This window comes from Gopherus evgoodei, unplaced genomic scaffold (genome assembly GCF_007399415.2).
Source record: "Gopherus evgoodei ecotype Sinaloan lineage unplaced genomic scaffold, rGopEvg1_v1.p scaffold_180_arrow_ctg1, whole genome shotgun sequence".
In the NCBI taxonomy this organism is placed as follows: Eukaryota; Metazoa; Chordata; order Testudines; family Testudinidae; genus Gopherus; species Gopherus evgoodei.
The window spans coordinates 11,261-31,085 of NW_022059843.1; the positions used below are offsets into that span (position 1 = coordinate 11,261).

A 19,825-nucleotide genomic window follows, 5' to 3' on the forward strand; every position below is an offset into this window, starting at 1 on the left:
ACACAGAGTCCTGTGGCACGTTGTAGACTAACAGCCATATTGGCTCATAAGCTCTCGTGGGTGAATCCCCACTTTGTCAGATGCATGTAGTGGAAATTTCCAGAGGCGGGTATAAATAAGCAGGCAAGAATCAGTCTAGAGATAAGGAGGTTAGTTCAATCAGGGAGGATGAGGCCCTCTTCTAGCAGTTGAGGTGTGAACACCAAGGTAGGAGAAACTGCTTCTGTAGTTGGCTAGCCATTCACAGTCTGTTTAATCCTGAGCTGATGGTGTCAGATTTGCAGATAAACTGCTGAGCTCCAGTTACTCTTTGAAGTCTGACCCTGAAGTATTTTCTGCTGCAGGATGGCTACTTTTAAGTCTGCTAAAAGTCTAGGGGGATTGAAGTGTTCTTCTACAGGTTTCTGTATATTGCTTATGCTCCAATACGTATTTTAGTTTATAAGGTGCCACAGGACTCTGTTGCTTTTTACATCTCCTTCCAGTACCACAGAGGCTGAAATGACACTTTTTCCTGCCCCTGCTCCTCTTCATTTAAATTTAATATGAAAAAGTTCCCATTATAACTGCTCTTCAGCAGAGCATGAGAACAACTGGCAATGATACAATCTGTATCACTGGTGACTCTAACAATAACTTGGCAATAGGAAGACTGGTATAAATGTGATGCTCCCTGGTTCCTGATAGGAAGGGTACACTAGAATTACTCATGGGAGAATGGAGTTGATAGAAAGGACAAATGAGTCCACCTCAAAGAGGTCAAACTGGAAAATGCAAAAACAGGTCACTCACTCATCTGGGCAAAGTGAGGGTTATCGGTGCTTCAAACAGCTTTTAAAAGTTAATCTGTGGGAATCAGGAAAGTATTCAAGTATTGATAGCCCTAGAGAGTTTTATTGTGTTAATCCCCCTTGCAGATTCTCTGATGGCTCACATGGGCTCAGTGGCAAGACAAGGTTTTCCCACTCTCACCGCTTCCACTGGGTCGCATACCTGTGTGGATTCTCTGATGTCTGCAAAGGCCTGAGCTGCTAGGGAATCTTTTCCCACACTCACTGCATTTGTAGGGCCTCTCCCCTGTGTGTCTTCCGAGATGCAAAATAAGGTTTGAATTGGAACTGAAGCTTTTCCCACACTCACTGCATTTATAGGGCCTCTCCCCTGTGTGGATTCTGAGATGGGTAATAAGGCTTGACTTGGAAGTGAAGCTTTTCCCACACTCACTGCATTCAAAAGGCCTCTCCCCTGTGTGGATTCTCTTATGTTGAGAAAGGCAAAAGCTGTGAGTGAAACTTTTCCCACACTCACTGCATTCATAGGGCCTCTCCCCTGTATGGATTCGCCGATGCCTAGTAAGCTGAAAGCTGCCAGTGAAGCTTTTCCCACACTCACTGCATTCATAGGGCATCTCCTCTGTGTGGATTCTCCGATGTTTGCAAAGGCCTGAGCTGCTAGTGAAGCTTTTCCCACACTCACTGCATTCATAGGGCTTCTCCCCTGTGTGGATTCTCTGATGCCTAGTAAGGTGATAGCTATGAGTGAAGCTTTTCCCACACTCACTGCATTCATAGGGCTTCTCCCCTGTGTGGATTCTCTGATGCGCAGTGAGGTGATAGCTGTCAGTGAAGCTTTTCCCACACTCACTGCATTCATAGGGCTTCTCCCCTGTGTGGATTCTCTGATGCGCAGTGAGGTTATAGCTGTCAGTGAAGCTTTTCCAACACTCACTGCATTCATAGGGCTTCTCCCCTGTGTGGATTCTCTGATGCCTAGTAAGGTGAAAGCTGTAAGTGAAGCTTTTCCCACACTCACTGCATTCATAGGGCCTCTCTCCTGTGTGGATTCTCTGATGTTCAGAAAGGGCTGAGCTGTAAGTGAAGGTTTTTCCACACTCACTGCATGTATTTTTCCTCTTTCCCATGAGGATTTCCTGCTGTGTTGTGGTTTCCTTGACGCTCTGAGTTCCCCGACAGGAAATAAATTTACCCATTTTCTCCCCTGCCTGCTTTCCTTGCTCTCTTTCTGGTCTGCGCTGAATCTCACAGGAGTTTTCCTGCTCATGACTTCTGGACACATTCCTTTTTGATCTTTGCGATAATTCTCTGTGTTCAGCCACTTGCTCAACATGTTCCTGCTGACAATTCTGCTCCTCTTTCTCACATATCACTGCGTCACCTGCTGTGATAGAGACAGAAACCTCAAACAGGGATAGAGAGGGGAAGGCCAAACCAAACCAAATGCTTGAGAGAGGGCAAATAAAAACAAGAACTGAACTCCTCCAAACTCTTCCCCTAAACAGGAGAGAGGAGGGGATCAATTTGGCCCTCATATCCCATCCAAATTCACAGAGGGAAGGGAGGAAACTACTGCCTGGTGTCTGCTAGGGTCTACAGGAAGCCATGAGCTATATTTACCCTGAGGATACGACCCCTGCTAGGGACAATAATGAACTGAGAAACCTTCCAAAGGCATTGTAGGGCATCCCAGATGTTTCCTTCAGGCACTTAGAGATTCTGAGTTGGTTTAATCTTTCCTCACCTGTGCAGGCAACTCTCTGGATCTCTCTTTCCTCTGAACCCTGGAGGTCTGGGACCCATGGCTCTTCCCCTTGTTCCAGATGGGAAATTATAGGAGGTCTGGAAACTGGAAACCCTGCTCAGATGAAAGAAAACAAAGGAGTTCAGTTGATTTCATATGACTGTGTCATAAAAAACACTATTAATTTAACTTCAGTGCTTAGTGTGACCCAGCGTGCCTGGGGCAGTTCACGTTCATAGAATCATAGATTATTAGGGTTGGAAGGGACCTCAGAAGATCATCTAGTCCAACCCCCTGCTCAAAGCAAGACCAATTCCCAACTAAGTCCCCAAATGGCCCCCTCAAGGATTGAACTCACAATCCCCTGGATTTAGCAGGCCAGTGCTCAAACCACTAAGTTATCCCTCCCCCCATTGAAAATGCCAAGATCAGGGCAGGCTGAAAAAGGGAGAGCAGATGCTCCCAAAACTGGTGGTTAACATGGAAGTTAAATTCACCCATCAGTCACCAACTGTGCTTCTGATACCCCACATTGGTTATAGAGAAACTGAAAAAAAGACATCACACGGCCCCCTTTACTGCATTCCAGTTCTCGGACTCCCGATCAGCATCTCGGTCCGGCACCGTGAGAGTTTATTTAAAAACTGCTCACATAAAACAAGTGTTCTTCTGACCCCAGAGTCAGCAACATTACCAGGTCTGTATAGGTTTGGATCTTACTCAGAATACTTTGATGCCAGCCAATCCTTAGCTTCTAAACTAAAGCTTTATTATAAAAAGGAAAGAAAAAGGAAGTTGTTTGTCATGGTACAATTCCCCACTCTGAACCTTAGCGTCCAAAAGATGAGGTACCAGCATGAATTCACCAGCTTAGAACCTGTAGCGCTGCTACCAACCAGGAATTCCAGTGCCTGGTACACTCTGGTCCCCTCAAAACCTTGCCCGGGGACCCCCAAGACCCAGACCCTCTGGATCTAAACACAGGGAAAGTAAACCCTTTCCCCCACCGTCGCCTCTCCCAGGCTTCCCCTCCCTGGGTTTCTCTGGAAGACCACTGTGATTCAAACTCCTTGAATCACAAAACAGAGAGGAAAATTCACCTTCCCCCCCTCCTTCTCTTTCCCTCTCCAAGACTCTCCCTGAGAGAGACAGTAATCCTGACACAGAGAGAAACCAGCCTCTCTCTCCCCATTCCCTCCTTTCTCCCCACCAGTTCCCTGGTGAATCCAGACCCAGTCCCCTGGGGTCTCACCAGAATAAAAAAAACAATCAGGTTCTTAAACAAGAAGAACTTTTAATTAAAGAAAGAAAAACAATAAAAATTAGCTTTGTAAATTTAAGATGGATTAGGTACAGGGTTTTTCAGTTATAGACACTGGGAATATCCTCCCAGTCTAAATATACAACTACAAATTAAACTCCTTCCAGACAAATACACATTTGCAAATAAAGAAAACAAACATAAGCTTAACTCGCTATCTACCTAGTACTTACTATTTGGAATCTATAAGAACCTGTATCAGGGAGATTGGAGAGAAACCTGGTTGCACGTCTGCTCCCTCTGAGCCCCTAGAGTGAACAACAACCAAAAACTAACAGCACACACAGAAACTTCCCTCCCTCAAGATTTGAAAGTATCCTGTCTCCTGATTGGTCCTCTGGTCAGGTGACAGCCAGGCTACTGAATTTGTTAACCCTTTACAGTCAAAGAGATATAAACTACTTCTGTGCTATTAACTTTTCTTATGTGTTTATGACATTGTTAAAAAGGCATAAACACGTAAGAAAAGTTAATGGGAACACAGTTTATGGGGAAACAGTCAGATGCATTCAGAAATCTATATATCTGGTTCTTAGCAGTATTGGTAATAAAGGTAATAACTGGAGATATACCAATCTCCTAGAACTGGAAGGGACTTTAAAAGGTCATTGAGTCCAGCCCCCTGCCTTCACTTGCAGAACCAATTTTGGCCCCAGCTCCCTAAGTGGCTCCCTCAAGGACTGAACTCACAACCTTGGGTTTAGCAGGCCAAAGCTCAAATATCCCTCCCTCTCAGATGAGTGAGTTTCTGGCTTGAAAGGCTCTCTGGTACACATCAACATCATTCAGTCCTTTGTTCCAGCGTTCAGTTTGTAGAGAAGTTGCTCCAGAAATAGGAAGAGGGATTGAAGACAAAATGGAGATGATGCAGCTGCCCTTTATATTCATAGACTCACAGGTCAGAAGGGACCAATATGATCATCTATTCTGACCTCCTGCACAGAGCAGGTCACAGAACCCTACCCATCCACTTCTTTAACAAACCTCTAACCTATGTCCGAGTTATTGAAGTCTTGAAATTGTGGTTTGAAGACCTCAAGCTGCAGAGAATCCACCAGCAAGTGACCCATGCCCCACGCTGCAGAGGAAGGTGAAAAACCTCCAGGGACTCTGCCAATCTGCCCCAGAGAAAAATTCCTTCCCGACCCCAAATATGGTGATCAGCTAAACCCTGAGTATGTGGGCAAGATTCACCAGCCAGTACTTAGGAAAGAATTCTCTACAGTAACTCAGATCCCGTCCCATCCAACATTCCATCACAGACCATTGGGCAGACTTATCTGCTGATAATCAAAGATCAATTGCCAAAATTAAACTATCCTATCATACCATCCCTTCCATAAACTTATCAAGCTTAGTCTTAAAGCCAGATGTGTCTTTTGCCCTCACTACTCCCCTTGGAAGGCTGTTCCAGAACTTCACTCCTCTAATGGTTAGAAACCTTCATCTAATTTCAAGTCTAAACTTCCTAATGTCCAGTTTTTACCCATTTGTCCTTGTGTCTACATTGGTCCTAAGTTTAAATAATTCCTCTCCCTCCCTAATGTTAATCCCCCTGATATATTTATAAAGACCAAGCATATCCCCCCGCAGCCTTCTTTTGACTACGCTAAACAAGCCAAGCTCTTTGAGTCTCCTTTCATAAGGCAGGTTTTCCATTCTTTGGATCATCCTAGTAGCCCGTCTCTGAACCTGTTCCAGTTTGAATTCATCCTTCTTAAATATGGGAGACCAGAACTGCACACAGTATTCCAGATGAGGTCTCACTAGTGCCTTATATAACAGTACTAACACCTTCTTATCTTTGCTGGAAATACCTCGCCCGATGCATCCTAAAACTGCATTTGCTTTTTTAACGGCCATATCGCATTGGCAGCTCATAGTCATCGTGTGATCACCCAATACTTCAAGGTCCTTCTCCTCCTCTGTTGCTTCCAACTGATGTGTCCCCAATGTATATCTAAAATTCTTATGATCAATCCCTAAGTGCATGACCTTGCACTTTTCACTATTAAATTTCATCCTATTACTATTACTCCAGTTTACAAGGTCATCCAGATCTTCCTGTATTATATCCCGGTCCTTCTCTGTGTTAGCAATACCCCCAGTTTTGTGTCATCCACAAACTTTATTAGCACATTCCCGCTCTTTGTGCCAAGGTCAGTAATAAAAAAGTTAAATAAGATTGGTCCCAAAACTGATCCTTGAGGAACTCCACTAGTAACCTCCTTCCAGCCTGACAGTTCGCCCTTCAGTATAACTCGGAGTCTCTCCTTTAACCAGTTCCTTAGCCCCTTACAATTTTCATATTGATCCCCATCTTTTCCAATTTAACTAATAATTCCCCATGTGGAATCGTATCAAATGTCTTACTGAAATCGAGGTAAATTAGATCTACTGCATTTCCTTTGTCTAAATAATCTGTCACCTTCTCAAAGAAGGAGATCAGTTTGGTTTGGCACGATCTACCTTTTCTAAAACCATGTTGTAATTTGTCCCAATTACCATTGACCTCAATGTCCTTAACTACTTTCTCCTTCAAAATATTTTCCAAGACCTTACGTACTACAGATGACAAACTAACAGGCTTATAGTTACTCGGATCACTTTTTTTTCCCTTTCTGGAAGATAGGAACCATGTTAGCAATTCTCCAGTCATACGGTACAACCCCTGAGTTTACTGATTCATTAAAAATTCTTGCTAATGGGCTTGCAATTTAATGCGCCAGGTCCTTTAATATTCTTGGATGAAGATTGTCTGGGCCCTCCGATTTTGTCCCATTAAGTTGTTCAAGTTTAGCTTCTACCTCAGATGTGGTAATATCCATCTCCATATTCTCAATCCTGTTTGTCATCCTTCCATCATCCCCAAGCTCCTCATTAGCCTTATTAAAGACTGAGGCAAAGTACTTATTTAGATATTGGGCCATGCCTAGGTTATCCTTAACCTCCGCTCCATCTTTAGTGTTTAGCGGTCCCATTTCTTCTTTCTTTGTTTTCTTCTTATTTATATGGCTATAGAACCTTTTATTATTGGTTTTAATTCCCTTTGCAAGGTCCAACTCCACACGGCTTTTAGCCTTCCTCACTTTATCCCTACATGTTCTGATCTCACTAAGGTAGCTTCCCTTGCTAATCCCACCTTTCTTCCACTCCTTGTAAGTTTTCTGCTTTTTCTTAATCACTTCTCTGAGATGCTTGCTCATCCAGCTTGGTCTACAACTCCTGCCTATGGTTTTTTTCCCCTTTCTTGGGATGCAAGCTTCTGCAGCTGCGACTTACTATAATTCCAGGCCTCCTCCGCATTTAGATCCACAAGTTCTTCAGTCCAAACCACTTCCCTAATTAATTTCTTTAATTCTTTAAAGTCAGCACTTGAGAAGTCAAAAACCCTAGTCCCAGATCTATACTTGTTTATCCGTCCATCTAGTCTGAACTGAATTAGCTCATGAGCACACAAACCAAAGTTGTTCCCTACAACCATTTCTTCTTGAGGTCCTTACTGCTCACCAAAACCAAATCTAAAATGGCATCCCCTCTTGTTGGTTCTTCAGCTACTTTGTGAAGAAATCCATCTGCTATCACATCCAGAAAAATCTGAGCCCTGTTATTCTTGCTAGCACTTGTCCTCCAATCTGTATCTGGGAAGTTAAAGTCTCCCATGATCACACATTTCCCATTAGTGTTTACTTCATTAAAAACATTAAAGAGGTCTCTATCCATATCCAAATTAGATCCCGATGGTCTGTAGCACACCCCAAGCACTATCTCAGGGGAGGTTCTAGTAGCTTTCTTTCCCAGTGTGACTTTTTCCCAGACAGACTATGTCTTATCCATTCCATCACTTATTTCTTTACAGTTAACCTCATCATTGATGTACAATGCTACTCCACCGCCACCTTTGCCTTTATTTCTGTCTTTCCTAAACAGCACATAGCCTTCAATACCTATACTCCAGTCATGACTACTATTCCACCATGTTTCTGTTATCCCTATAATATCCAGTTTCAATTCCTGCATCAGTAGCACTAGTTCCTCCATTTTATTTCCTAGGCTTCTCGCATTAGTGTACAAACATTTTATTTTTTGCCGTTTGGGTTCACTGACATTCTTTACTCTGTTAGGCATAGACATTCTACCACCAGTATCACCTGTTAGTTTGGTATCAACACTACCCTTCCTCCTTATGTCAATTCTTCTGTCCATGGCTGTATCCCCTTTTACTTTGTTTACTTCCCTCTGAAGGTTAAATTCCGGCCTGGAGATCACCTGAACATCTCCCAACCATCTCCCCCAAATTCCTAGTTTAAACACTCTTATCAGTTGGGCGAGCCTCCATCCTAGAAGTCTATTTCCGTCCTTACTCAGGTGAAGTCCATCCCGAGAGAATAGTCTTCTGTCCGTAAATGCTTCCCAATGACAGTACATCCCAAAGTCCTCCTGATAGCACCACTGCCTGAGCCATCTGTTGATTGCTATAATCTTGTCACACCTTTGTTGTCCTTCTCTAGGAACCGGCAGAATCCCACTGAAGATCACTCGAGCCTCGATTTCCTTAAGTGTCTTTCCCAGTCTGGCATATTCTGCTTTCATACGTTCCAGCGAGAATCTAGCCAAATCAGTCGTTCCCACATGAAGGACAATCAGTGGATTCTTTCCCACTAGGATCCTTTTCAGCCTCAGGTCCACATCCTGTATCTTAGCCCCCGGCAGACAGCACACCCTTCTGTTCTCCTGATCAGCTCTAGTTACAGGCCTGTCTATTCTTCTCAGTAAGGAGTCTCCAATCACGTAGACCTGCCATTTCCTAGTGACAGTGTGATTCTCTGGTCTACCCTCTGCACCCACTGGCTGCAAGTCCTCTCAATTCCTATTCACCCTTGCAATCCTCCTGGGGCTGATATTTGGTGTTGCTTCCATTGACTCCTCCCCTCCTCTTGTAGGACTATCAGCTCTTCTCTTTTTCCTTGCCCTCTCTCCTTCAGCGACCACCTGCTGTGCCCCTTCTTCATTTTCCAACTCTGCATACCTCTTCCTGAGCTCTATTTCTCTTTCACTGGCCCGTCTTTTCCTCTGCCTGGTTCTCTTAGTCACATGCTTCCACTGTCCTCACCCAGCAGCCTCTCCTCTGAATTCTTTGGTCCTGCTTCCATCTGCACGGCTGAGCTTATCCCTTCAGCCCCCTCCTGTCTGTGTTCCATCATCTGCTCAAACCCCCTTCTAAATTCAGAGTTTCCACCTGCATCTCCAGTTCTATGATCTTTTCTTCCATCAGCTCTATCAGGCAGCACTTCACACAGATGAAACTCTTTTCAGGTACCCCCTCCAGGATCATGTACGTGCCACAGCTTCCACATCCAGTCATCCTCATTGTGTCTTTCACTGCTGCCTCTGTATCAGTCAAAGCGTTCCCACCTAGTGCCTGGTAATCCAAGACACACAACACAAACCCCCAAGAGGCACCGGAACACTGGCAAACCACCACCCACTCCCTTAACTAGCCTGTGGGTTCCTCTGTCTTCGTCTCTCCCGCAACCTCTCCCTGTAAACTCCCTCTGAAACTCCCGTTTCCAGCTCTGTTTGCTGGCTGCTGTGCCACTGCCTGACTGGCTGGCTACTTTTATAGGACCCCTAATCAGGTAAGCCCACCCCCTAATCAGGGCTCAGCTGCTCTCCCAGCACACGGCCCCTAGCAGCCTCCTTTTGCCAAGTGGCTTCTACTTCCTGTGTCTCAAACACAAGCTTCACAGCACATGGCATGGAAAAGCCTTGGAGGTCTCAGTACATAGGCATACCCCTGCATGTCTTGCTGACTCAATAGGTGTATCCCCTTGATCCTTTCCATGGGTTCATTGTACAGCTGATGACCCCGGATGGGCCATTGAACAGGCGGGGCAGTGCTGATGCCAATATGTCTGGGGGTGTCACTCAGAAAACCTACACAAGTCTGGAATACAGACATACCCTACATATCTGTAACTCACAATACAAAAATAGAAACAAGATTATCAAATGAGGAAAATCATAACATTTTCATTGACACCTTACATGGCATATCTAGCATGATTCATTGCAATTTCATCATATTGGTATTTATAATAAAATAATATAAAGTGTCTCTCAATTCTATTAAATGACACCATATGAACCAGTGAATTCCCAGGACCGGTTCCCCAGGTGTTTGAAGATGCCGAACACCTTTCTTGTGAGGGACTGAAATACCCACATATATGTTAGGAACACACAGACAGACACTGTGCAAGTCTGTGCCCCTATGTTCACTCTTCTAGAAAATTATGATCAATTTTGTTCATAGTATGTGTCAGGGCTGAATCTCTACTCTGTCACTCTGAGTGCAGAAAGTGGGGGCCCGCCAGGATTCTAAAAATTAATTTGTGCAACTCTAGGCTTGTATTAAACCCCCAAAGTTACAGCTTTTCTCTGACCTTGGCTCGGTAAATGCTGCCACCACCCAAATTCAAAAAACTCCAAACCCTTGGACCCAGGAAGGAGCACTTGAGAATTCTTCCCTCTGGGGTGCCCTCAAGCCCTTTCACCTCCCCTCCGGGAAAGAGCTGAGAAAGAAAACAAAGGAAATTAGCTGTGGCTACCAGATAATCAACAACATGCACGAACCTCTTAGGACACCATAAATCCAATCCTGTTCTTAAAAGAGGTAAATTTTATTAAAATTGAAAAGGAAAACAATACATCTGGAACTCAGGCTTCGGCTAGAAACAATTTTTGCACGCTCCCAAAATGGCTTTCTTGGGGGTTCAGCTTAAAGCTTAGAAGCAAACAGAAGCATCTGGGATAGCACAGAGGAGCTCCAAAAGCCACAATAAAAAATATAAACCTGATTGTGTCTGTCTAAACATTCTCTGTCCAAATCATTTCTTCTAGGTATGGAAGATGAATTTTCTAACTTGCTTCAAGCCATACACAGCATTGCTACTCTGTGTCGACTTCTCTGCAGAACAACAGACAAAGGGAAAGTTACTGTCCCATTTAAAAAAGTTCAAGCCTTTCCACTGGCTCTTTTGGTCAGGTGCCCACTCCTTTTCTTTTACCTGTGGGCGTGTTAACCCTTTACAGGTAAAGCAAGCAGAGAAATCACACCAACAAGGATTTTACAGCAATCTGGCTGGCTGGGTGTTTATAAAAGGGAGATCCCTCCCTTCCCCTTCATTTATCACTGTATGGCTAGTGAGGTAACATTTGAAAAGACAACCTACTGAATACCCTCCTTAAAATGTGTAACAACATTGTATGTAAAGTGATGTGATTTTATGGTATGATATTACTGAAAAAGTTGCAACCCTAACCCTAAGTTCTTCAGAGACAGCAAGGCAAACAGCTGGTCAAACAACCATTCTTCAGGAGGGGGAAGGTGTGAAGAAGACATGTACATTCCATCACAGAGACCACTTGAAGCTCCTATCTACAACAGCCTGTCACCATGACTCAGCTGAGAACTGAATTTGTTTCTAGTACAAAGGACTGAATTATAAAAAAAGAGGTGAGGAAAATGCATGAGACACTCTTCTCTTTCCCTCTGCTTATGACATCTCCTGAAGAACTGAATGTGGGCAGCAGGGGCAGGTTAGAGGGATTCCTGGCTGAAAGGAAAGCCAGCCTGTCTCAGCACATGGTGAGAGAAACATTTGTTTTATATCCGGTTTAGCTTGTTAAGTTAAACATTAGTTTGCGTTTTCTCTTGCATTTCTTTTGTAAACAAGTCTGACTTTTATGCCTTATTACTTGTAGTCACTGAAAATCTTTTGTTTTTTCCCCAGTAGTTAACAATCTTAGTTTATTGTTTTATCTAACCAGTGTGGTTGGATTAAAGTGTGTTGAAAACTCCATTTGGAACAACAACCCTGGTGCATGTCATTTTCCACAGATGAAATAAGATTTCAGATGAGGTCCCATTGTTCAGTAGTGTGCTGGACAGGACAAGATGCACATGTCTGGGAGCAGAGAATTTTCTGGGGTTCTCCTGTGGGGTACTGTAATTCGGGAGTCACTGACTAGCAGCACCCAACACTGTGTAGCTGGCAGTAAGTTACATGCTGGAGACTGTGTGTTAACTGCCCTGGAGTGGCTAGTCTCACAGTGGAGCAGTGTAAAAGGCACCCCAGCCTGGGGAATTGAGGGGACACAGCTGTTCAACACTCCAGATTGTACTATGCTTAATGTCACAGACACTCAATTTCAAAGTCTCCTAAAACACACAGAAAATAAATCCACATCCCAAAAATCAAAGTCTCCAGACAGACGGCAAGTCTCTCTAGCTCTGCTTCTTGCTGACAGACGGGTCCAGAGACAAAGAGAGAGTCCCAGGGAAGCGTGGGACACAGTGGAGAAAGGAAACAGGAAAGGCAGGGATATCGTTGAATGTAGGATCTGAGTAGTACTAGATGTCAGGGTAGCACATAGTGCAGCCCATTGGAAAACATAATCCCAAATAGATATATAAAATGATGGGGTCTAAATGAGTCATTTTCATTGATTTATAAAAGGGCAATAAGATATTCTCTGTATTATTGTCTAACTCTTTTTAAAGGATTCCTAATATCCTGTTAGCTTTTTTGACTTTTGCTGCACACTGCTGGATGTCTTCAGAGAACTTCCCACAATGACAAAAAGATCTTTTTCCCGATTAGTTGTAGCTAAATTAGCCCCCGTCATATTGTATATATACTTGGGGTTATTTTTTCCCACGTGCATTACTTTACATTTATCCACATTAAATTTCATTTGCCATTTTGTTGCCCAATCACTTGGTTTTGTGAAATCTTTTTGAAGTTCTTCACAGTCTGCTTTGGCCTTAACTATCTTGAGCAGTTTAGTATCATCTGCAAACTTTGCCATCTCACTGTTTACCCCTTTCTCCAGATCATTTATGAATAAGTTGAATAGGATTGGTCCTACGACTGACCCATGGGGAACACCACTAGCTACTCCTCTTCATTTTGAAAATTTACCATTTATTCCTACCCTTTGTTCCCTGTCTTTTAACTAGTTCTCAATTCATGAAAAGATCTCCCCTCTTATCCAATGATAACTTAATTTATCTAAGAGCCTTTCGTAAGAGGCTCGTCAAAGGCTTTCTGGAAATCTAAGTACACTATGTCCACTAGATCCCCCTTGTCCATATGTTTGTTGACACCTTCAAAGAACTCCAATAGATTAGTAAGACATGATTTCCCTTTACAGAAACCATGTTGACTTTTGCCCAACAATTTCTGTTCTTCTATGTGCCTGATAATTTTATTCTTTACTACTGTTTCAACTAATTTGCCTGGCACAGACGTTAGACTGACCGGTCTGTAATTGCCAGGATCGCCTCTACAGCCCTTTTTAAATATTGGTGTTACATGAGCAATCTTCCAGTCATTAGGTACAGAAGCTGATTTAAAAGACAAGTTACAAACCATAGCTAATAGTTCCCCAATTTCACATTTGAGTTCCTTCAGAGCTCTAGGGTAAATACCATCTGGTTCCGGTGACTTGTTACAGTTAAGTTTATCAATTAGTTCCAAAACTTCCTCTAGCGACACTGCAATCTGTGGCAATTCCTCAAATTTGTCACCCACAAAAGGTTTGGGAATCTCCCTAACATTCTCAGCCGTGAAGACTGAAACAAAGAATGCATTTAGTTTCTCCGCAATGACTTTATCGTCTTTAAGGGCTCTTTTTGTATTTCAATCGTCCAGGGGCCCTACTGGTTGTTTAGCAAACTTCCTGCTTTTGATGTACTTAAAACTTTTTGTTATTACCTTCTGAATTTTTGACTAGCTGTTCTTCAAACTCCTTTTTGGGTTTTCTTATTCATTTTTACACTTAATTTGGCAGTACGTATGCTCCCTTCTATATACACCTCACTAGGATTTGACTTCCACTTTTTAAAAGATGCCTTTTTATTTCTCACTGCTTCTTTTACATGATTAAGCCAAGCCACAGTGGCCCTTTTTAGTGCTTTTGCTGTGTTTTTTAATTTGGGATATACATTTAAGTTGGGCCTCTAATATTGTGTCTGTGAAAAGCACCCAGCCAGCTTACAGGGATTTCACTCTAGTCACTGTAACTTTTAATTTCTGTTTAACTAACCCCCTCATTTTTGAATAGTTCTCCTTTCTGAAATTAAATGCCACAGTGTTGAGCTGTTATACCCACCACAGGAATGTTATATTTTGTTATATGATGATCACTATTTCCAAGCGGTGTTATAGTTACCTCTTGGACAAGATCCTGCGCTCCACTCAGAACTAAATGGAGAGTTGCTTCTCCCCTTGCGGGTTCTTGTACCAGCTGCTCCAAGAAACAGTCATTTAGAGTATCGAGAAATTTTGTTTCTGCATTTTGTCCTGAGGTGACATGGACCCAGTCAATATGGGGATCATTGAAATCCCCCACTATTATGGAGTTCTTTATTTTGATAGATTCTCTAATCTCTCTTTGCATTTCATCCTCACTATCACTGTCTTTGACAGATGGTCAATAATAGATTCCTATTGTTATATTCTTATTAGAGCATGGAATTACTATCCATAGAGATTCTATGGAACATGCAGTTTCATTTAAGATTGTTACTTCATTTGAGTCTACATTTTCTTTAACATACAGTGCCACTCCCCTCTCCATCCCCCGACTATGACCTGCTCTGTCCTTCCGATATATTTTGTACCCTGGAATGATTGTGTCCCACTGATTGTCCCCACTCCACCAGGTTTCTGTGATGCCTATTATGTCAATATCCTCTTAACACGAGGCACTCTAATTCACCCATCTTATTAGTTACACTTCTAGCATTTGTGTACAAGCACTTTAAAAACTTGTCACTGTTTATTTGTCTGCCCTTCTCTGATGTGTTAGATTCGTATGTGTGTGAATGCTTCTCGTCTGATCTGGCCTTTACTTTATCCTCTTCCAGCCTCTCTTCCTGACTAAAACTAGAAAAATCTCTATCATTACACTTTCCTTTAAGAGAAGTCTCTGTCTGATCCACGTGCTCCTCTGCAGCCATTGGCTTTCCCCCCCATCTCTTAGTTTAAAAACTCCTCTGCAGCCTTTTTAATGTTCAGTGCCAGCAGTCTGGATTCACTTTGGTTTAGGTGGAGCCCATCCTTCCTGTACAGGCTCCTCCATCCCCAAAGTTTCCCCAGTTCCTAATAAATCTAAACTCCATCTCTCTACACCACCATCTCATCAACGCATTGAGACGCCGAAGCTCTGCCTGCCTACCTGGCCCTGCATGTGGAATGGGAGCATTTCTGAGAATGCCACCATAGAGGTCCTGGATTTCAGTCTCTTTCCTAGCAGATTAAATATGGCCTCCAGGACGTCTCACCTACCCTTCCCTATGTCATTGGTATCTACATGTACCATGACCACTGGCTCGTCCTCAGCACTACACATAAGTCTATCTAGATGCCTTGAGAAATCCGCAACCTACGCACCAGGCAGGCAAGTCACCATACGGTTCTCCTGGTCATCACAAACCTCCCTCCCCCGGTGAGGTAACTTCAGTGTAAGGGGTTGCCCCAACACTATCTGGAAGGAGGGTTCCAACCATGAGAAGCTTTCCCTCTGCTCCCGTTGACTGCTCTCATTCCCTGTGCCTTTCATCCTCTTCAACAGTGTGGGAGGCTGTCTGTGCTGTCAGTGTGGGAGTTGGGACAATTTTATAGTGTCCCAGAAAGCCTCATGAACATACTTCTCTGCCTCCCTTAGCTCCCCCAGTTCCAACATCCTGGCCTCCAAAGCCTCCGCATGGTCACTGAGGGCCAGGAGCTCCTTGCACCAAATGCACACATACATATATAATATAAGAAAGGCCGTATTGGGTCAGATAAAAAGGTCCAACTAGCCCAGTATCCTGTCTACCGACAGTGACCAATGCCAGATGCCCCAGAGAGAGTGATCAAGTGATCTCTCTCTTACCATCCATCTCTATCCTCTGACAAACAGAGGCTAGGGACACCATTGCTTACCCATCCTGGCTAATAGCCACTGATGGACTTAACCACCATGGATTTATCTAGTTCTCTTTTAAACACTGTTATAGTCCTAGCCTTCACAACCTCCTCAGGTAAGGAGTTCCACAAGTTGACTGTGCACTGCGTGATGAAGAACTTCCTTTTATTTTCTTTAAACCTGCCGCCTATTAATTTCATCTGGTGACCCCTAGGAAGCTTCTGTTGATTATGCTGCACTTAAACCTCAGTTTTACTTGAGCAAACAGGAGATATTTGACACTGCGATATGGCTTCTGTGCTCTGTTCCCAAAGTATTTTGCAGCAGGGGAGGGTCTCTGGTAATGTGTGTGTCACTGGTATATTGGGGTGATGCTGAAACTGGGCAGAGTAGAAGTGGCATTGCGGGGCCGGCGTAAACCTTAACTCACCGTTTTCCCTTCTAAGAACTGAGGGGACAGTAACCCTTACCCAGTGAGGTCACATTCTCATAGTTCTCCTGCATGACATCCCAGTAGACGGCTCTCTGAGTGGGGTCAAGCAGAGCCCACTCTTCCCTGGTGAAATACACAGCCACCTCCTCGAAGGTCACCAGCCCCTGAAAGAGCAAGAGTCCAACACTCAATACCTGCTGCCTCATTCACAGCCCCACTATTTGTGAGGAGAGAAGCCCATAAAAGGGAAGCCCTAGATGGATTGCAGTCAACAAAGTCCCACCCCTACCCTGCTCAAAGCATCCAGGAAACATCAGAGTGAGGGGACAAAGAGAGAGCCCCTTATCTCTCCCAGCAAATCCATCATACACCTATGTCATAACCTTAGTCCCAGATTTGGACCTTAGCGTCCAAAATATGGGGGTTAGCATGAAAACCTCCAAGCTTAGTTACCAGCTTGGACCTGGTACTTGCTGCCACCACCCAAAAAATTAGAGTGTTTTGGGGCACTCTGGTCCCCCTGAAAAACCTTCTCTGGGGACCCCAAGACCCAAATCCCTTGAGTCTCACAACAAAGGGAAATAATCCTTTTTCCCTTCCCCCCTCCAGGTGCTCCTGGAGAGATACACAGACACAAGCTCTGTGAATCCAAACAGAGTGACTCCCCCTCTCCGTTCCCAGTCCTGGAAACAAAAAGGACTTTCCTATTCCCCAGAGGGAATGCAAAATCAGGCTAGCAAATCCAACGCACACAGATTTCCCCTGATTTCTTCCTCCCACCAATTCCCTGGTGAGTACAGACTCAATTTCCCTGAAGTAAAGAAAAACTCCAACAGGTCTTAAAAGAAAGCTTTATATAAAAAGAAAGAAAAAATACATACAAATGGTCTCTCTGTATTAAGGTGATACAACACAGGGTCGATTGCTTAAAAGAATATTGAATAAACAGCCTTATTAAAAAAGAATACAAATCAAAGCACTCCAGCACTTATATTCATGCAAATACCAAAGAAAAGAAACCATATAACTTACTATCTGATCTCTTTGTCCTTACACTTAGAAACAGAAGATTAGAAAACAGAACTACTTCTCCAAAGCTCAGAGAAAGCAGGCAGCCAGAAAACAAAGACTCAGACACAAACTTCCCTCCACCCAAAGTTGAAAAAATCCGGTTTCCTGATTGGTCCTCTAGTCAGGTGCTTCAGGTGAAAGAGACATTAACCCTTAGCTATCTGTTTATGACAACCTACTAGCCACAGATTGATAGAGGAGAGGGAGGCCCTAGCAGGGACCAGGGAGAGATCCCTGGTAGGAAGCCCAACAGTCTCCTCCTTGTGAGGAGCTGGATATGAAGGGAGGGGAATCTCCCCTAACCCTCACTGGTGGGTATCCCCTTCATATCTCACAGCAGCCACTGAGTAGTTGGGTCAGGCCCCAGCATTATGAGTCTGGTCAGTTTTCCCAGCCCTATGTAGCTGGGTTATTTTCTGCTCCAGAAACTAGAGCATTTCCACCTCCGAACCTCATGGGTCTGTTCCTAGAATCTAGGCCACTTATTAAACAACTCACAGCAGGCTTGTTCACCCCCTACCCTCCCTCTCTCCATCCTGTGCATTTCCTGCCCCGTGCCAACCTCCAAACTAGACTGTGCAAACCTTCCCATCTCCGGTGTATTTGCTGTCCCTCTCCCTCCTGTAGGAACCCACCAACCCCACTTCAAAAAAATAATCCTTACCTGAGCTGGCTCCACTGCAGCCATTTCTCTTCCCTCTGTCATGGGAGGTTGGGATGAGCTGGAGCAAAACATGGACGTCATTCTGCAGCCTGGCAGAGCAAGAAGGGCAGTTGTGGAGGTTTCAGAACAGGTTTTAGTTAATCTGACATCACGATTCTCCCAGGCCCTTTGCCTCCAGACAGACATCCTAGTCTCTGCCGTGCTGGGAACATGCTTGATCTCTTTATTACAGTGTAGACTTGGCCCCTCCTGCCAGGTTAAGCCCACAGACACATTTTTAACCTCCCTTCTCCCTCTCCTCATTCCATAACAAAGTCTCTGAACAGAAGACTAGAAAAGAGCAGAACCAAAGAAGTCACTGTGGGGGATTCCCTCAGACACCGGCCCAACAGCAGTCACACCCCAGCAGGGGGAATATGGAGTCAAGAACCAGCTTTCCTCTGTCTAAGCCTTTTCTTGTGCACTGGAAAGTGGTTCTGCCCAGGGGTGCTGCAATACCTGTGTCTAGGTGGACTAGAGAGCTGGAAATCTCTCCCCCCACTCATTTCTCCCACTGCCCCTTTCAGTCTCTCCTTCCTCTGTCCTCTCTCCCTGCCCCTTTGGCTGGGAAAGTCCAATTCCTGGGGGCTTTGCTCTCCCAGGGCTGGATTTTCTCCTGGCAATTGCTAATGGGAGGAGAAATGATGAGGGGCTGTTTGTGTAGAGACACTTTCTTGCTAGTCCCCAGCACTTTCCCTGAGGTCTTTCAGTTACCTGGAGACTCTGGCTCAGAATTTGTATTAACAGGGCCCAGGTCTGCCCCAAGGGGCTAATACCAGCTGGAGAAAGTCATCCACTAGGCTGGGTAGAGAAGCAGCTTTAATTAAGGTCACTTCCCAGCACAGAACCCTGCTGGGGGAGTAGCAGCTGCTAAGCCTGGTCTCCCAGATTACAATGGAGGCTACAGCAACTGATCCATGTCCACTGGAGCCGTGGGACAAGAGGACCGTCCGCAGCCACACCTGCGGGAGTCCACCGGAGCGGCGGGACGGGCAAGCAGCAGGGCGCCCCCCGCACGGCGAAATGTCTCGAGCCGGCCCTGTTCGGCGGCGGGGGGCCCTTGTGTTCCGGGACCCGCTGCCGAAGTGCCCCGAAGACCCTCTTCGGCAGTAATTCGGTGGTGGGGGGCCCCCTCTTCGGGACAATTCGGCGGCGTGTCCCGGAACAGAATGGCCCCCCGCCGGCGAATTACCGCTGAAGACTGAGTTGCACTTCGGTGGCAGGTCCCGCTTCCGCGGTAATTCACTGGCGGGGGGTCATTCCACCCCGGAGCAGAAGGACCCCCCCGCCGGCGAAGACAGGCAGCAGAAACAGCTCCGGGCCTGGCCCCGCAAGAGTGTTCCGGGCCCCCCCGGAGCGAGTGAAGGACCCCGCTCCAGGGGCCCTAAAAGCTCTCGTGGGGGCCCCTGCGGAGCCCGGTGCAAATTGCCCCTCTTGTCCCCCCCGTCCCCGGGCGGCCCTGGAATTTGCATCGGGGGCGAGAGGCACAAACAGGGACAGGATCCAATTCACTCCCCCCTCCCCCGCCCCGGGAATTTCCTGGCTGCCCAGAGACAGCTCAACATCCCCACCCCGCAACTCCGGCTTCTCCCCGCCCCGCCCCGCCCCCCGGGCCCCAGGCTCCGGCCCCTCCCAGCGGGGCGGATCCTGCTGCAGCTCCTGGGGCCGAGGCAGCTCCGAGGCTTCTCCCAGGTTCCCGGGGCTGAGACTCACTGCCCCGCCCCGCCCCGCCCCCCCCGGGGCCTCTCACTCACCGGCTCACACGGAGGCGGCAGCAGCA

The 19,825-nt window shown here is 45.4% G+C and overlaps 1 protein-coding gene across 1 annotated transcript; it reads right to left on the reverse strand.

The window, feature by feature from the left end:
- Positions 1–436: 436 nt before the first annotated feature.
- Positions 437–19,810, reverse strand: LOC115640039 (zinc finger protein 551-like). Its single transcript, XM_030542908.1, has 4 exons — positions 19,800–19,810; positions 18,007–18,095; positions 2,539–2,652; positions 437–2,178 (listed from the first exon to the last, which is right to left on the reverse strand). The coding sequence occupies exon 4, from the start codon at positions 1,988–1,990 to the stop codon at positions 941–943; it is 1,050 nt and encodes a 349-aa protein (XP_030398768.1). The 5' UTR covers positions 1,991–2,178; positions 2,539–2,652; positions 18,007–18,095; positions 19,800–19,810; the 3' UTR covers positions 437–940.
- Between the last annotated feature and the right edge of the window lie 15 nt (positions 19,811–19,825).

Coding starts and splice junctions, on each gene's coding strand:
- LOC115640039 (XM_030542908.1), bottom strand. CDS start 1,990: ATGGGTAAATTTATTTCCTGTCGGGGAACTCAGAGCGTCAAGGAAACC.